This window comes from Mustela nivalis, assembly GCF_964662115.1.
Source record: "Mustela nivalis genome assembly, chromosome: 9".
NCBI lineage: Eukaryota > Metazoa > Chordata > Mammalia > Carnivora > Mustelidae > Mustela > Mustela nivalis.
The window spans coordinates 25,834,949-25,853,875 of NC_139028.1; the positions used below are offsets into that span (position 1 = coordinate 25,834,949).

Consider the following 18,927-nt stretch of genomic DNA (forward strand, 5'->3'; position numbering starts at 1 on the left):
TAGGAGCAATTAGCTGGGAAATGAAATTTTAGAGCAGTTCTATTACAATAGCATAAAAAATATAATTAGGAAAATTTAACAAAAGATGAAAGGTTTCTTCCTTCTAAACTATAAAACATTGCTGAGAGAAATTTTAAAAGACTTAAATAGGGGCACCTGGGTAGCTCAGTTAAGCTTCTGACTCTTGAACTCAGCTCAGGTCTCAGTCTTACAGTTGTGAGTTCAAGATGCTCACTGGGTTCTGCACTGGGTGTGGAGAAAGAAAAAAAGAAAGAAAGGAAAAGAAAAGAAGAAAAAATAAAAGAAAAGAGGCTGCCTGGGTGGCCCAGTTGTTAAGTGACTGCCTTTGGCTCAAGTCATGATTCCGGGGTCCAGGGATCGAGCCCCACTTCAAGCCTCACATCAGGCTCCCTGCTTGGCAGGAAGTTTGCTTCTCCCTCTCCCAGTCCCCCTGCTTGTGGTCCCTTTCTCGCTGTGTCATTCTGTGTGTCTCTGTCAAATAAATAAATAAAATCTTAAAAAAGAAGGAAAGAAAGAGAAAGAAAGAAAGAAATGGAGAGCTATACTGTATTCTTGGAATGGTGCTCAATATTAAGATGTCAAGTTTACCCAATTTAATCTATAGAGTCATTAAAATCCCAATTACAATTCGAGCAGGTTTTATTTATGTTAGAAGCTGAGTTGATTTTTAAAATGTACACAGAGGGACGCCTGGGTGGCTCAGTTGGTTAAGCAGCTGCCTTCGGCTCAGGTCATGATCCCGGCGTCCTGGGATCGAGTCCCACATTGGGCTCCTTGCTCAGCGGGGAGCCTGCTTCTCCCTCTGCCTCTGCCTGCCATTCTGTCTGCCTGTGCTCGCTCTCTCCCCCTCTCTCTCTGATAAATAAATAAAATCTTTAAAAAATAAAAAAAAATAAAAAAAAATAAAATGTACACAGAAAGGGAAAAGATCTAGAAGAGTCTAAACAAACTTGAAAAAGAACAGAGTTGGGGGGTGCCTGGGTGGCTCAGTGGGTTAAAGCCTCTGCCTTCGGCTCAGGTCATGATCCCAGTGTCCTGGGATCGAGGCCTGCGTTGGGCTCTCTGCTAAGCTGGGAGCCTGCTTCCTCCTCTCTCTCTGCCTGCTTCTCTGCCTACTTGTGATCTCCGTCTATCAAATAAATAAATAAAATCTTTAAAAAAAGAAAAAAGAACAGAGTTGGGGGAGTCATAACCTGATTTTAAGACTAACTATAAACCTATAGTAATCAAACTTACCCCAAGACAAACTTAATAAAATCTAACTGTTCCAGTTATCTATTGCTGTATAACCACTCACCCTGAAGCTGTGGCTTGATAATGGCACTCATTTACTTTGGTCATCGCCCCGGGGACGGATGGACTGGACCCAGCTGACTGATTCTCACCAAGTCTCTCTGAATGAAGATACAGTCCGTTGAGGGCTGGGACTAGATCACCTTCAACCTTTGTCAGTCCCATGTTCGGGGCACAGACTAAGAATGCACAACAGCTAGGGCTCCTCTTTCTATGTGGCATTTCCACTTATGGGCCTCATAGGGGCAGGGTAGCCAAAGATGCCTATAGCGAATGTCCAGAGAATCAGGTGAAAGCAGCATGGAGGGGCGCCTGAATGACTCAGTGGGTTAAACCTCTGCCTTTGGCTCAAGTCATGATCTCAGGGTCCTAGGATAGAGCCCCGCATCAGGCTCTCTGCTCAGCAGAGACCCTGCTTCCCTCTCTCTCTCTCTCTCTGCCTGCCTCTCTGCCTGCTTGTAATCTCTCTCTGTCAAATAAATAAATAAAATCTTAAAAAAAAAGAAACAAAGAAAGAAAGAAAGCAGCATGGATTTAACAATCCAGACTTGGAGATTACCCAGAGGTGCCTTCCCTTCATTCTATCTTTGGGAAGTCAATCAAAGCCAGCCCATACTCAAGGGAAGCGGAATTAGACGCCCTACCCTCATGCTAGGAATGCCCCCCCAAAATTGCAGACATGTTTTGAAACCACCATACAAACCAGACAAGTTAAGAACCTGAAATAAGACTCACTTTTGGCCTAAAGAAAAGTATGGTAGAAACAAGATAGCCTCTGATAAAATGATGGGAAATGCCACTTGGGACTGCCGAGTTTTCCTTAGGCTCCTGATAAAATTAATGAGCAATGGCAGGTTGGTAAAGACAAGAAACCAAAATTTCATGTGCCTTCTCTCTTCCACTTCAGGCCTTTTTTTTTTTTTTTAAATTTTTTTAAAAAATAGTTTATTTATTTATTTGACAGACAGAGATCACAAGCAGGCAGAGAGGCAGGGATAGAGAGAGGAGGAAGCAGGCTCCCTGCTGAGCAGAGAGTCCGATGCGGGGCTCAATCCCAGGATGCTGGGATCATGACCTGAGCCGAAGGCAGAGGCTTTAACCCACTGAGCCACCCAGGCACCCCCACTTCAGGCCTCTTAAACATCCTGTTCCCACTGATTGGTATGACCTTCCTCCTTCCTAGGACTATCCTATTCATTCTTCAGGTTCAGTGTACCATCTGCTCCTCCAGGAAGCCCTCCTTGACCCCCAAGCCAGGGTCAAGGCCTCTTCACTGGGGTGCCATAACTCCCTATACTCTGCCCTTTCTCAACACTCATTAGCACCTTGCTGTCTGTTTGCTTTTTGATCCCTCTCCTAGATCCTTTACTGGAGTTGAAGCTCCAGGAGGGCCCAAGGCAGAATTTTGTCCACCTCTGTATCCACTGCACCCTAGTAAGGCTGATGATGGACTTTAAGTGAGGGTGTGTTATATTCCTGAGCTACGATAGGACTCAAAGCCACACAGAAAGCAGCTGCAAGATCTCTTACTTTGTCCCGGGGTATTGTTCATTGCCTTCCTGTGCCTGCAAACTAGAAGTGGGCAGTGCAGATCTGACAGCATGAGTAGCTAGTCCTTCCGTGTGAATAGCCAACACGGCCATGTCCTCCACCGTGGCATCCCCTCCGGCCTTCCCAAATCAGCCAACTCTCCTTCCCAGCTCCTCTCTGAGAGTAGATCGACCTGCTTCCCACTAAAACCATAGACGCAATAATAGGAGGGGAAAAAAAGGGTGGAGGGGACGACAATTGGTGGCAACGAGATGAACACAGATTAATGATGTGGACCTCGCCCTGGACACCCCAGTCTGGGCTGGGGAAGGTTCATAGTTGATACCCATTAAAGGGCTTAATGAAATAATTATAATTCTCACCCCAGAGCATCAGAGAATCAATACTGGGGAACTTTGGACCACTCTGGGGGTGGTATCCCACTGGCTTCGCAGTTCAGCCCAGCAGGCAGAGCTGGAGGAAATAAATACAGCTGACACAGAAGTTGCATTAAAAGAGGGCAGTCATAGATTAAAAGCTGCCCGGATCCTGGCGGCTGACCGTCGATATCCTTTATTCCCTACCTCGCCCCAATTCTGCCCCCTCCAGGCACTATTAGCCCAAATCAATGGGCTGTCAATTGACATCACCAGCTCCAGCATTAATGCGAGCTCACAAAAGAAGCCCGGCCCTATATTATCACTTCTCTCGCTTCCAAATTACCACGTAATGCAGGCCACCGGCTGCCTGTGCCGTTAACACTACACACGATTTGTTGGGATTGGACTAAACATTTCATGGCTAAAGATTTCATCAGAGACTTGATGACAGAAATAAACTGCTGCCCACGGGGAAATCACCGGCAATAACAGAATTAGGCATTGTTTGGGAATCTGGAGGGATGATGGGCCGGTAAAGGGAATTCTGCCCACAGCTGGTGACCTACGGTGGGACCTGCTTCAGAGAAGGAGACTCATGAAAATGCCTTTTTGTTGGTCCCATGAATGAACAGGTATTTGGATTTTTGTGAAGCGTTTGCTCTTTTTAGGCAAAAGCGGGAAAGAAGTTTCCTCCTCTGTGGTAACAGGGAAAGTGACTGTTACGGGTTGAATTGTGTTCCCTGCCCCCCCCCCCAATCTAGAGAAGTCTATGGAAAGTAATAAAGGGAAATCTCAATGAAATGGACGTGATGCCAGAAAGGGAGGCTGGAAGGGGGAGCCTGGACCATTCACTGTCAATTGCAAGAAGAATGATCAGTTCCAGACCCCACCAGAGGAAAAGTCCACAGGAAAAAAGGATCAGTTACAGGCCCCAGCAGGGAAGGAGGTATACTGTGTCTCCTAGGAGAGATGGTGGGTCCATGCAACTCAGCCAGGGAGAACTCCTCCCCCACCCCCACCCCCTTCGTGCTTTTCTCCAGTGGACTTTCATTCAAAACAACTCCCCCCAACTTCCTCCTCCTTCCCTGTAAAATAAAGTTCCTGCCCTTTGTTTGTGGGACTTGCCTATGGTTTTGCCTGAGCTTGCTTGTCCTACATTGCCATTCTGTTACTCCCAAATAAACCCGTTTTGCTGGTAAAATCAGCAACAGCTTTATTTTTAAGGATAGCGGATCCTAATGCCCTCAGAACGTGACCTTATTTGGAAATAAGGTCTTTACAGAGGTGACTGAGTTAAAATGAGGTCATTAGGGAGGGTTCTACTCCAGTATGACTGGCGTCCTAGTGGAAAGCAGAAATTTGGACATAAACAGATGTGCACAGAGGGAGGTCGAAGTGGACATAGGCAGGGAGAAGATAGTCACGTGACTGCAATGGTGCTCTACAAGCCCAGGAACATGTGAGGCCCCTGGAAGCTAAGAGAGTGGCCCAGAACAGTTCCTTCCCTGGTGCATTCAGAGAATGTGGCCTGCCAACACCTTGACTTCAGACCACTGGCCTCCAGAACTGTGAAACTACGCATTTCTGGCTTAAGCCATACAGGTTTTGGTCCCTTTTTATGGCAGCCTTAGGAAATGTTAGTAATTATGGCTGCTGTTTAACCAGCGGTCAGTAATAATAGCTCTTACTGAGCACTTATTCTAGAAGCCAGGCAGAGAGCTCCATATTTACTGGCTCATTGAATCTGCATAACGAACCTAATAGCTGACTGTTACAATCCCTGTTTCAGGAGAGACTCGGTTTTAAGAGATAAGAGTTTGCTTAAGCTCACACACCTAGTCAACTGCAGAGCAAGTCTGAGACAGAAACATGACAAACAATCAACAAGCAAATAAAAAGGTTCCTAGTCACTATTTCCAGTTTTCAGATGATTACTTGCCACCTGCTTTCTTTCCAGACCAATCTAATTTTCTCAACCCCTGGTGTGGAACCTGTATCTACTTGGATTAAGAGTCTACTGTGTCTCCAGCAGAAGTGCAGACGTTTGAAAACAACAGCACGGAGGGAGACAGGTTTGTCCAAGGGTACAAACTTCCAGCTCACAGGATAAAGAAGTCCTGGGCGTCTCATGGAGAGCATGGTGAGTACAAAGATTCTGGAAAGTTGCTAAGAGAGCAAATCTCAAGTATCCTCACCAGGAAAAGGAAGTGGTGATTAATGTCAGGGGACGGGGCGTTCCTAAGTGTATCAAACCAACATGTTACGCACCCTAATGTTGCACCAGAGTGTACATCAAGTATGGCAATAAAGCTGGGGTGGGGAATGAAAGGAAAATTGCTTTATAGCCATGATTGCTTGCTTCCTTGAAAGTAAGAATGTTACCTATTATTTCTCTTCATCCATCTTCCCATTTGGCACGGCAGGGGACACACACTCTGTCTCTCCCCTCCTACCCATTCACTGGGGAAGCCAGGTTTCTAGCCTCTTTCCCTCCCCTTTTCGGAATTAAAAAAAAAAAAATCATAAAACTGCTTTATGGGGACTTACCACACAATTCATCCCTTAAAGTATACAATTCAGTATTTTTCATATATTTGCAAAATTGCGTTTAACCATTATAATTCATTATGATTTCATCATCCTCAGACAAAGCCCTATTACCTATTTAGAGTAACTGCATTTCTTCCAGACCCTCCTTTCCCTCCGCTTCAGGGAACCAATCTACTTTCTGTCCCAAAAGATTGGTCTATCCCGAACATTTCACATAATTGTATAATATGTGGTCTTTTGTGGCTGCCCCCCTTTTCAGGGATACATTAACATGTATTAGGACCTCATTCCTTTTTATATTTGAATAATATCCCACTGCAACTGTGTACATTTACCCATTCATCAGGTAATGGTATTGGGGTGATTGACACATCTTGGCTCTTATGATTGATACTGCTGTAAACACTTGTGTACAAGTTTTATGTGTATGTATACTGTAATCACTCTTGGACACATAGCTAGGAGTAGAATGCCTAGGTTGTAATGGCAATTCTGCTTAGCTCTTTGAGAACTGCTAACTGTTTTCCACAGTGGCTGTACTGTTTTATCATCACACCAGGATTGTAGGAGGGTTCCAGTTCCTCCACATCCTTGCCAAGTTGTTTTTTTTTTTTTTTTTTTAAATGGCCAACATCCTTGCGGGGAATAAAGTTCTGTCTCATTGTGGTTTTGAGCTGAATTTCATTGATGGCTAAGGATCTTTCCATGTGCTTATTGGCTATTTGTACATCTTCTTTGGAGAAATGGCTTTTCAGATATTTTGTCCACTGTAGAAATATTTTTAAAATGTATTTTTAGGAGGTGCACCTGGGTGGCTCAGTGGGTTAAAGCCTCTGCCTTCTGCTCAGGTCATGATCCCGGGGTCCTGGGATCAAGCCCCGAATTGGGCTCTCTGTGAAGCAGGGAGCCTGCTTCCCTCCCTCTTTCTCTGCCTGCCCTTCTGCCTACTTGTGATCTTTGTCAAATAAATAAATAAAATCTTTAAAAAAATGTATTTTTAAGATATTTAAGATATTTTATTAATATTATTAAATATTAAGATATTTAAGATATTTTAAATTAAGATAATTTAAGATATTTTTAAGATATTCTGGATACCAGTCCTTTATTAGATACATGGTTTGCAATGGTTTCTCCAATTCTGTGTGTTGTCTTTCTTCACTTCCTTGATGGCATCCTTTACCTAAGTTCTTAATTTTCAGGAAACCCAATATGTCTTTTTCTTTTGTTGCTTATGCTTTTGGCATCATATCTAAGAAACCCTTGCCTAATCCAAGTCAAGAAGATTTGCAGCCTTTTTTCTTATTGTTCTGGGCCTGACTGCATCCTCTGAACACCCTGAACTGAGGTGCAGCTTCTGAGGACAGGCCCCATTCTCCCCAAGCCAGGCTGTCTGGCTGTCCTCTCCAACTGCAAAGACTAGCTGCACTGCCTTTGTTCACCCCATTCATTCCACATACTGCCCAGATTTTGGAGGCAGTCTAAAGACATCAAAGTCCATTAGGCAAAAGGTTTTGACAGTTGCCACTGTCAACTTTATTTGGCTAGAGGTATTCCAGGTTTGATCATTTCCTCCTCTCATGCAACTTTAATCTTGGCTCCCCAATTCTGCAAGGAGCAACTATAGCAAAGGCCTGTGGAGGGTCCTGAGCTCGGCCAGCCAACCTCTCACCACTCCATAACCGTGACCATAACCAGACCCTTACAAAGAGAGTACATTCTACTACTAATCTCTTGGGTGCCTGCTTCACTCCTTTTTATTCTAACACTTGATAAATTATATACTTATCATGTGCCAGACACTGGAAATACAGGAGTGTGTGAATACTCTTGCATTCTTGGGTTTGAGTTTGAGGGGGGGAGAAATTCCAGCATTTCATATAAATATGGTTGAATCTCCGAAGTTCAAAGGTGATGAGCGAAATAACATAGGGGCTCAAATTAGACTGTATTAGGAAATTGAGATTTACCTTCTTTCCCCCTCCTTGTTTCAAGGCTCTGTATCTCCCCACCACCCCCATGCCCCACATACCCTGAGATCCCTACTCAAAGCCATAACCCCAACCAGAGCACTTGCTCTACCGCCTACTGGGAATGCTTTACCTGGAACATGAATGTGAGTCTTCAGCGTGGACTTCCTTCCTCCGCCCTTGCTTCCAGGTTAGGCAATCTGTGAAACAAACGAAAGCACAGACTTTAGGGATCAAGTTTCAGGAGCTTTTCTCAGCTGCGTTTGGAGTTGTTTTCTAAATAGCTACTGCCATCTAGTGGAAAAAGAGGTCCTTACATCCAAACGCAGACCCCGAAAATGAAAATTCTCAACTTTTCCCTATTTATGTTCCACCAATCACTCTCTTCTACCTTACCAGAATTCAAAAGGCTGTTTTTCCTATGAAAGTATAGGATACCTGGAAAACTATAGGTACTCCATAAATATTGTTTGAGCAAAGGATTGTTTGCAGGTACTATCATTCCATTTCTTTGTATTACAATTTAAGTACATATATAGTAATATTGTTGGGAGTAAAGTATTGCTGTGGCTTTGCAGATAAAAACTACTCCCTTACTAGTTTAACAAGTGCAACAATTACTGTGGATTAAACTCAAGGTATTGCTAAATACAGTACCTGAAACTCTTAAAAAGCTGCACATGGAGGTACTTCGCTTTTTTTGCTCCCTCTGCCCAATCCAGTGGAGCCCTGTGCAAAATTATGAGCCAGCAATCAAGCACCACATTTCTGCTTATAACCACAACCTCCTTAAAAATTCGCCAGAATTAAAAACTGCCTTTGCCACCCACACGTGCATAGCTGGGACCATTTGACCATCCAACCTTCCTTCCTGAGGAAGGTCGTTAAAAGAATCCAGAGGGGCGCCTGGGTGGCTCAGTGGGTTAAGCCTCTGCCTTTGGCTCAGGTCATGATCTCAGGGTCCTGGGATCAAGCATTGGGGGGGGGGGTCTCTGCTCAGCAAGGGGGCCTTCTTCCTCACTCTCTCCCCGATTCCCTCTGCCTACTTAGGATCTGTCAAATAAACAAAATCTTTTAAAAAATAAAAGAATCAAGAGAAGTGGAAGCCATCTATTAACTCTAAACAGAACTGTAAGTTAAATACTGCCATCCTCTAGGACCACTTCTCTGCATCTTCTTCTAAGGGTGCTCTAACAACTTCTGGTACTTCTAGCTAGGGTCTTCGCACCAAGCATAGCATTTTATACTTTGTAAAAGCATTTCATGGTTACCAGTTGGTCTTGTGTGGGTCAGCCTCCCCTGTTACTCTACATATATAGGCCAGAACACATTTTTACCAGCTTCTTAATCTACCCCCCATAAACCAGGTTTATCTCACAGCAGGAACCTCATTAAACACAAAATTAAGTTGGCTTGAGTCACTGAGCTCCTTCAATGCCCATGGTTGCATAGACTACTACTTGCAAAAGGCAAAAATAAATCACTGACCATGAACACAAAAAGAACTACCAGATGAGTACAGAGATGAAGTTTACTAAGTACATGATTGCATGTGTTGAGGAGCAAGATACAAAACTCCCTTTAAGAAAATATTCCTTCCAAGGACACCAGGGTCACTTAGTTAAGTGTCTGCCTTTGGCTCAGGTCATGAGACCAGGGTCCTGGGATTGAGCCCCTCCTCAGCAGGGAGCCTGCTCCTCCCTCCCCCTCTGCTGCTCCCCATGCTTGTGCTCTCAAAATCTTTTTTTAATTTTTTTTTTTTAATTTGACAGACAGAGATCACAAGTAGGCAGAGAGGCAGGCAGAGAGAGAGAGAGGAGGAAGCAGACTCCCTGCTGAGCAGAGAGCCCGATGTGGGCCTCAATCCCAGGACCCTGGGACCATGACCTGAGCCGAAGGCAGGTGCTTTAACCCACTGAGCCACTCAGGCGCCCCTCTCAAAATCTTTCTTAAAAAGATATTCCAGTATGTGTGAATCCCAGATGCTGTGCTGAGCTAGTGTTTAATTCAGATATAATGGATCAAAAATACAGGTTCTGGCGTAAAGCCTGCTAGAATTTGAATCTGGATCCCTCTCCTGCGGCATCTGAGATCAACTCAACTCTGAACCTGTGTCAACTGCAAACATAACCTTGTTCAGATTAGTTATTTAAGAAATCTAGCAAATAGCTAACTTCCACCTTCTTCCCAAAGCCTCAGTATTTCCTAGTATACATGCCAAAATTCTTCCATTTGTATACAGGAAACCACCATTTTTCAAAACCCAATTTGTTTCACTAATGGAACTCATGGACAGAACTTTAACTGAAGTTCTTTTTTAACAATAACAAGAACTTAACAACTTTGGTTGGGCTTTGTCTTGTGCGTTTTTCACTAATCACATTTGACCCCCACAATTTTACCAAGACCCCATGATTTCAAAGGAACAACAAAAAAATTACATTTCTTTTGAGCAGAGTACTCTCAAATTGTTTGCTTCAGTTCATAAAGGACATATTAACAAAAATAAGTAAAACCCAGGGCAGATAAACTAAAAAGGTGGGGGAAAAAACATGCAAGTTATATACAAGAGGCCTGGGCTTTTCCCAAGAATCATGTATTGCTTTTTTAAAAAACTTGTGACCCTTGAAAAGATAAAGGAAAGCAAACATAAATCATGTATGGTACCATAAATTTCTGGAAACTCTTAAACATTACGTGGATACACTCCTAAATCACAGGAGTGTATTATCTACCATTATGTTATTACCAACCACTTAGATAATGACCTCTGTATGAATGAGGTTTTAGCTATTCTTACAGACCTTGCATAATGCTCTTCAATGTTGCAGTTACTGCAAAATCATCATACAAAATCCAAACACGTGTAATACCAGGTCACCCAGGAACCAACAGTTCCTAAGACAGGAAAGTTGAGTAGGGATCAAGGTTTGGGGATTTTTGCAGTTAAAATCTTAGCACAGGATAGGATTCATTTCTGCCACCAGATGGCAAACGTGGCACAACGAACCCTTGTCAACTTTGTCCATGTATTTATCACCTCACCGTGGTTTCCTTGCTCTAGGCTTGAGGACTGAGGCCCATCAGCCACCAAATGACACACACACGACTTTTATGGGAGTCAAACTCCAAGGCCAAGTACTTTTGGTACATAGTACAACACCAAACATTTACTGTCAAAGCCAAATTCAACCTGTTTAATACACCCACCGTAACAAAAAGACAAGCATGTAGAGATTTGCTCTGAAACCACTTACCTAAAGGCAACCCAGTATTTATCAAACAGAACTGTACTCAAATCAGCTTAGCTTTCAAGTCTTTGAGATTTAGCCTCATCACTGGGGATCAGAATTAGCCATTTCTGGCCTTTCCTTCTCACAGCCAGTTCTCTACCAACTAGCCCTTAAGTTGAGGAAAAAACAGAATGCACCCCTACCCCCCGCTGAGAACATGGATGCTTTAGAATATGCTGCCCTGTACTTGGGTCAGTTCCACATGCTCAATAAACTGCTTCCATGCTTCTGTCTGGTTATTCCAGTATTCAGTTGCCTACCCTCGAATTTCACTCACAAAAGGATAGTCTGTTCAGCAAGGCATTAACACTTGTGATTCCTTTTTTCCAGTCGGTTTCTCCTCCACCCCAACAGCTCCGCAAGCACTGGAAAGCCTCTATGCAGTTCAAGCCTATTTTACTGCTTAGTATCTATAGTGATCATGAAATCTAGCTTATCATGAACCCAACCCACTTTTTATACAGACTCTTGTTTGAACTGTTCTATGGGACAATCCAAATACGGTTTTTGGGTGATTCACCACTAGGCCAGAAGAGTATCCAGCCCCCCAAATCGAATGCTGCCTGCTGCCCTTGTATAAACACGGAGTCAGACAATTGTATGGTGCCAATTTTAAATACAGTTTTATTTAAGACATTGCATTTTCCACTTAACAATACAGTGCTTATAAAGTGCAATGTTTATTTCCTTTCCCTGTGCACATATTCCATATTCAAGTATCAAGAATGCCCAGTTTTTTTGCTATAGCAGCTCAACATTATAACTGCCATGGAATTTGCTACAAATTTGGGTCCTTTGAATATTGTATGTGGAACAATGCTCAACCTATTTATTCTCAGATTGGTTTAGTCAACCTCTTCAATGGTGGGCCCAGAGGAGGCACCACCAGAGGGAGGAGCTCCACCACCAGGGAAGCCTCCAGGCATTCCTCCTGGCATGCCCCCTGCACTCTGGTACAGCTTGGTGATGATGGGGTTGCAGACTTTCTCCAACTCTTTCTGCTGGTGTTCAAATTCTTCCTTCTCTGCAGTCTGAAAAGAAAATAAACTTTTTACTGCAGGTTCCTCAAATAAAAGAAACTTCACAATGTCCGGTGCAATCAGTCAGTTGTGAAGACTAGACAAAAGCTTATCATTCAATTCTTCCCCCACCCACGAAATCCTGGGTCACTCAGACATCCAAGGAAGGAAGCTAGTTGCCAACATCTGGAATTCTGGTGGAAACCGCGAATGTTTGGACCATTCATCATTGTGACCTGTGTATAAAACCCATCTCATCTTTTGCTGAAACCCTATAACCACCCCCCATCCACTCTCAATTTAGTTTAAATTACAAACCTGGTTCTTATCAAGCCAGTTGATGATTTCATTGCACTTGTCAAGAATCTTCTGTTTGTCTTCATCATTTATCTTGCCCTGAAGTTTTTCATCTTCAACAGTTGCTTTCATGTTGAATGCATAAGACTCCAGTGAATTCTTGGAAGACACCTTGTCCCGCTGTTTCTCATCTTCAGCTTTGTACTTCTCAGCTTCCTGGACCATGCGCTCGATATCTTCCTTGCTCAAGCGGCCTGTGAAAATTAACCGGTCTTTTTGTTGAAACTGAACTGAGTTACCCTGCAATGACTGTAACCCACTGAAGCAGCCAATTTCCAGAAAAGGATTCCTTGGCCCAAGTATCCTTGGGCTGTTTAAGTATTTGAAAAATGATCCTTATCTAACTCTAAAGTTGTGCTCTTAACTTACCTTTATCATTAGTGATGGTAATCTTGTTCTCTTTTCCTGTGCTCTTATCCACAGCAGAGACATTGAGGATACCATTAGCATCAATATCGAAAGTGACCTCAATCTGAGGGACACCACGAGGAGCAGGAGGTATGCCTGTGAGTTCAAACTTTCCAAGTAGATTGTTGTCCTTGGTCATGGCACGCTCACCTTCATACACCTTGGTAGCAAATAAAAATTACTAAGAAGCTGCAAAGATTACTGCCCCAAGCTCCTAACTTGGTGTAAGGTCAAATAGGAAAGGCTGCGCTCAGACATCCAAGGAAGGAATTGGCCAACACAAGACTTCTGGTGGAAACTACGAATGGTTTAAGTCAAATCATCATAGCGGGCCGTCTTCCCTAAGTTTCACAGGACAAAGTACCAATACAATACAGAACATACCTGAATAAGCACACCAGGCTGGTTGTCGGAGTAGGTAGTGAAGGTCTGTGTCTGTTTGGTAGGAATGGTAGTATTACGCTTGATAAGAACAGTCATGACTCCTCCAGCAGTTTCAATACCAAGAGAAAGTGGAGTGACATCCAACAGCAGCAAATCTTGAACATTTTCAGATTTGTCTCCAGAAAGGATGGCTGCCTGGACAGCTAAAATAAAAAATATTAGTTAAGAAAAGAAATCCCAACCACCTCATTATCGAACAAATTTCAGTCGCTCAGACATCCAAGGAAGTTGTGCCATCATCAGCTAAGCTTTTGGTGGAAACTACGAATGTTTAAAAAAATCAATCATCACAGCGAGTTAGCATGGGGCCTGACAGGCCATATGTTACAACTGTTTGCGGTAAAAAATTATTACCTGCACCATAAGCAACAGCTTCATCAGGGTTGATGCTCTTATTCAGTTCTTTTCCATTGAAGAAATCTTGGAGAAGTTTCTGAATCTTGGGGATACGGGTAGAACCACCCACCAGAACAATATCATGGATCTGAGACTTGTCTAACTTGGCATCCCGAAGAGCTTTCTCTACAGGGTCCAGGGTGCCACGGAACAGGTCAGCATTTAATTCTTCAAACCGGGCACGAGTGATAGAGGTATAGAAGTCGATTCCTTCATACAGAGAATCAATCTCAATACTGGCCTGCGTGCTGGAAGAAAGTGTACGCTTAGCACGTTCACAAGCAGTACGGAGACGACGAACTGCCCTCTTGTTTTCACTGATATCTTTCTTATGTTTGCGCTTGAACTCTGCAATAAAATGGTTGACCATTCGGTTGTCAAAGTCTTCTCCACCTAAGTGGGTGTCTCCAGCTGTGGACTTAACCTCAAAGATCCCATCTTCAATAGTAAGGATTGACACATCAAAAGTGCCACCTCCTAAGTCAAAGATCAGCACATTCCTTTCAGCTCCAACCTGCAATTAAAATACAAAGTAAGTACTCCTTGTCCAAAATTTCCAATGGCTCCAACGTATGGTAAAATGAATCCTACGCTATACAATTGGTACATACTTTTTTGTCTAAGCCATAAGCAATAGCAGCAGCAGTTGGTTCATTGATGATTCTAAGTACATTGAGACCAGCAATAGTTCCAGCATCTTTGGTAGCCTGACGCTGAGAATCATTGAAGTACGCAGGTACTGTGACAACTGCATTGGTAACAGTCTAGAAAAAAAAAAAATTGTTTGTCACCATGTCAGTTCCGTAATTACATTGTCTGCCTCAGCATGCACTTGACATTGACCATTAAAAAAAAAAAAAAAGACAAAACACCTCAGTCAAAACCCCATGAATTCCATTTATAGGAAATCTGGTGCATAATGTTCCAACCTCCAGCTACCTCCATTTAGGGTTGCACACTACTCACCTTCCCAAGATAAGCCTCTGCGATTTCCTTCATTTTTGTCAAAACCATAGAAGACACCTCCTCTGGATAAAAGCTTTTTGTCTCTCCCTTGTATTCTACTTGGACCTTGGGCCTGCCAGCATCATTCACCACCATGAAAGGCCAATGCTTCATATCAGACTGGACAACAGCATCATCAAATCTCCGTCCAATCAGGCGTTTGGCATCTGTTAAAGGTCATCAAAAACAAATGTTTTAACACTGCCATCTATCCAGTAAGAATCGTAATCTACCACTACTCAAACACCAAGAGGCCTAGCAACCAAACTCCAGAATAATAAATGGATTTATGTTCTGAGTTATTCAGACTTCCCATTTTAGAATTACCTGTATTTTTTTCAACATGTTAAAAAACTTCCCTGGCTGCCTTATGTTCCAGAAACTTTGGACTCAAATTACACGCAGTCTAAACCACTTGAACTCACGCCCTAGTGCCTTAATTAACGACTTACCAAAAACTGTGTTGGTGGGGTTCATCGCAACTTGATTCTTGGCAGCATCACCGATCAATCGTTCGGTGTCCGTGAAGGCGACATAACTTGGGGTGGTCCGGTTTCCCTGATCATTGGCAATTATTTCCACTTTCCCGTGCTGGAAGACACCCACGCAGGAGTAGGTGGTGCCAAGATCAATGCCAACTGCAGGTCCCTTAGACATGGTTGCTGAGGAAGATTAGGGGGAAAAAAAAAAAAGCCCGGTTTGATAAAGCGACCAGACGCTTAGAACGTCTATCGTGGAACGCAGGCCATCAGATACCAGATACTTCGGCCTCCGTCTCACTCAGCACCTCCCCCAGAAACACTGCCCTTGTGTGAAAACCACGCGGTAACGGCCAGACCAAGAAATACTGCAGTCGTGGTTGCCGTGCCAACCGCAGCTGGGCTCAGCCCAGACTGAAGAAAGCACCTGCCCCGAGGGTCTGCGACAGTACCGAGCACGTGGTCTCGAGCCCAGAGCTCGACCTTTTCCCCCACCCCCACCCGTCGCGCTCCAAGAAACAACACAATACGATTCCGTGTTCTAGTGCCCCCCCCCCGCTCCGCGTTGGGTGCGCGCCAGCGGCCGCTTCCTGCTGAGAATCTAGGGAAGGCCCGCTCCAGGGCGCCGGACTTCCGACCACCCCCCCGCCGACCGCGGATGCGGCCCTTGCCCGGCCCTCCTTGCGGGTGCCGCCCTGACCCCGCGGCGGCCCTCACGGCCTGTAGCCCCCACCCCGGGTTTCCCGATCGGCCGCAACCCAGGGTCCACCGCCTCTCGGGGAGAACAGAGCCGCATCTGGGCAGGGGACTCAGGGCCCCCGGCCAACGTGAACGCTCAGAAACCGCCAAAGCGCCGCAAATTCTTAATACGGGCACGGGGCGACCATTTCTGGGGAATCACCACGAGGTCACAGAACAGGGTCCTTACCTTGCGTGTAGGCCTGGCTCGGGTTGAGAAGAAGACAGCAATCCAAAGATCTGGCCCCGCGTTCAATGAGAACGGTTTCCGCCCGCCACCCTGTCTCTTATACCCTGCCTCAGAACCTTCCAGAAGGGGTCCACCCCTATCACCTGCCCATCATGACTTCTTCAGCCAATGGGCGCGCCGCCACCTCTACGAGGCCCAATGACTAAGCCGGCTCTACTCCTCGGGCCTCGCCCACTCCCGCCCCCATCCCTCCCCACCTCTCGATGACGCACTCACCGCAGCGTTCTGGAACTTTCATTCTCGCCCCCGCTCTCCGAACGGCCCCGGGGAAAGGGAGGGTGGAGCCGAGAGAGCCCGCGCGCGGGAGTCCTCAGTCACCCCAGGCGGGGAGTGGCGGGGGGGCAAAGGAACGTCCGCTTCTGCGCAAGCGCTCTCAGTCAGCGCGGGTAGGAGGGGACGGAAGGAGGAGGAGGAAGAGGGGTGGGCAAATTTGGAACCAGCCAATGACAGCAGCATTGGCCGAGATCTGGATCGACGCGGAACCGGGAGAGGACGAGCGCGGGGACTGAAGGGGGGGGTCCGGAGCCGGCAGCCCGGGAGGGAAGACGGAAGTAGAGCGAGGACAAAATGGCCGCGAAGGTTGTTTTGCCCATCCCCCCCAAGTCCTCATTCTGTTTCCCCCAACCCCCACTTCGGCGTTGTATGGGGTCCTCTAGGCCCTCCCGGATTCCTTGTTCCGACGCTTCTGTCCAGTGTGGCTTTGGGCTAGGTCAGAACCCAAGGTACCGACCCATGGGCACTGCCAGGGTGACTTGTTGGCGGAGGGGGGGGGGGGTACGCAGATGCGGTGCTGGAGGGAACCGCGCCCAAGCGGGGTAGGAAATGTTAGCCGGGCCGACCCCCAGAATTCTCAGGCACGATGTTGCTGAAGAGGCCGGCAGCCCTCAAGGCAGAAGTTGGAGGGGGTCCGGCCTCTCAGAACCGCCTGGGCCGGATCCTGTGCCGGAACCCCCAGCGAAATAAAGGGCCAAACCTGCTTCCCCGAGTCCAAACAAGTCCGCCACTCCCCACCTCCCGCCAAAAACAGGTTCGGCTTCTCGACTGTCTCTCTCCCCTCACCCAAATCCCGTGCTTCTCAGTTGTTTGTTAAAGAAAAGAAAACCCGAGTTTTCCCCGTGTAGGAGAATCGGGCATTAGGAAACTGGGTTCCGGTAACCGCGTGTCCTTGATTTAGACCTTCTAGAACCTCTCGTATTTTTAGAAACATGATGTATTTTTCCTTCCTTGACTTACAAAAAAACCTAAACGACAGATCGTTCAGGGGCATCTTGAGAACATTAGTAATCGAGTCCGCAAGCAGAACAATAGTACTTTTTAAATTGTGGTGCTTGGTGGCAGGTGTATGGGCCTTGTCATTCAAACAGCCTTTTACAGTTCCTTGAAATGTTTCCCAGGGTGTTCTTGGAAACAGGCAGGGCTGCTGCTGACTTGTTTAATAAATAAATGGGCAGATAAATGAAAAGAATTATTTTGAAACTAACAGTGGTGTGGCTGGAATAAGAAAGGCCTTCCAGACAGTGCCTCCAAAATTTGTGAGGACACCTTGTCCTTGTCAAAGCCAGTGAGGCCTAGAGACAGATTAAACCTAAGAAAGAAGAATTTTCTTTTCACATTTGCCTTTTCAGGGGCGGGGTGGGGGGGTGGGAGCGGTGGCAATGTTGGCTTGAACACGTGGAGATATAAATTTAAAATTTCTACTCATGTCCCAAGAAATTAATTTTATATGATGCTTTTACAACGTACAGAGTGCTTTCATTTGTTGTATCACGCAATCATCAAAATATTTTTCTGAGATCTGTATTATATGTCCCGGTATTAAGAGAAAAATGAAGTTCAGAGATGTTATTTGTAGAATTTACAGCTGGCTGAGCTAGAACGGAAGCTAGTGCTTTTGATTCAGAATTCTTGGTCAGTTTTTTGTTACATTATAGTATAATTTCCTTTCTAGAAACACATGTAACTACACAACTCAAGAAGTAAGATGTGTGCTGTGGGAGGCTCCTTTCAATTTTCTTTGGTATCTACAATCTTCCTTTTCCTACTCAGCCTACCAAGTACAGTCTGTAAACTGTACCCTGCATTTTGCCCCTTTTAACGTCGGGACTACCTACAACATTTTAATTATTGAACCACTGGAAAGTAAAACAAGGGCCCAAATTCAGTGGCTGGGAGTGAATAAAGAAAGGAGAGTAGGTAACCTGTGTCCATTCACTCAACATACATTGTAGAACATGGACTATGCTCTTATTAAATAAAATGATTCAGACTTTATGTATTTAAAGCTCAATAAGATAAGTGTCCTGTCTCCACCTCTTCAAATACACAAGGTTTCAGACACATTCAGGATGGAAACTTAAAGTTTGGGGGTGCATAGGGGCTGCAGTAAAGAAGTCTGAAGCAAAAAAAAAAAAGTCCGAAGCCTAGGGTTTCTGACTGAGGGATAGGGTCAGGATGAACATATCTGAGTCCCTGTCACATACCAAGCACTGTTGTAAGTGCTTTACATGTATTACCTCATTTAATCTTGTGAAGTTTTTTTCCCCCCAGATTTATTTGAATCTCTCAGTGTTTACTTTTGAGATTGTTTGAACCCCTTAATGTATACTTCTGTTAGCACTTCACCTTGGTGTAAAATATTTGCTTCGTAAATATTTTGATAAAGTCCTTAAGAGCAGGATCTCTGTCGTAAGATCCTGCTGAGCACCTTGCTTTGTGAGAAATAGTACTTGGTATATTTGTCACCAAAATAAATAAGTAGTAGATCATATTCAGACTGAGTTCTGTTGTTCTTTTG

The 18,927-nt window shown here is 44.9% G+C and overlaps 1 protein-coding gene across 1 annotated transcript; it reads right to left on the bottom strand.

Moving 5' to 3' along the window:
• Positions 1–11,638: 11,638 nt before the first annotated feature.
• HSPA8 (heat shock protein family A (Hsp70) member 8) lies at positions 11,639–16,223 on the bottom strand. Its single transcript, XM_082683728.1, has 9 exons — positions 16,074–16,223; positions 15,119–15,328; positions 14,628–14,833; positions 14,273–14,425; positions 13,620–14,175; positions 13,206–13,408; positions 12,783–12,981; positions 12,375–12,607; positions 11,639–12,068 (listed from the first exon to the last, which is right to left on the bottom strand). The coding sequence occupies exons 2-9, from the start codon at positions 15,321–15,323 to the stop codon at positions 11,883–11,885; spliced, it is 1,941 nt and encodes a 646-aa protein (XP_082539854.1). The 5' UTR covers positions 15,324–15,328; positions 16,074–16,223; the 3' UTR covers positions 11,639–11,882.
• Positions 16,224–18,927: the final 2,704 nt, after the last annotated feature.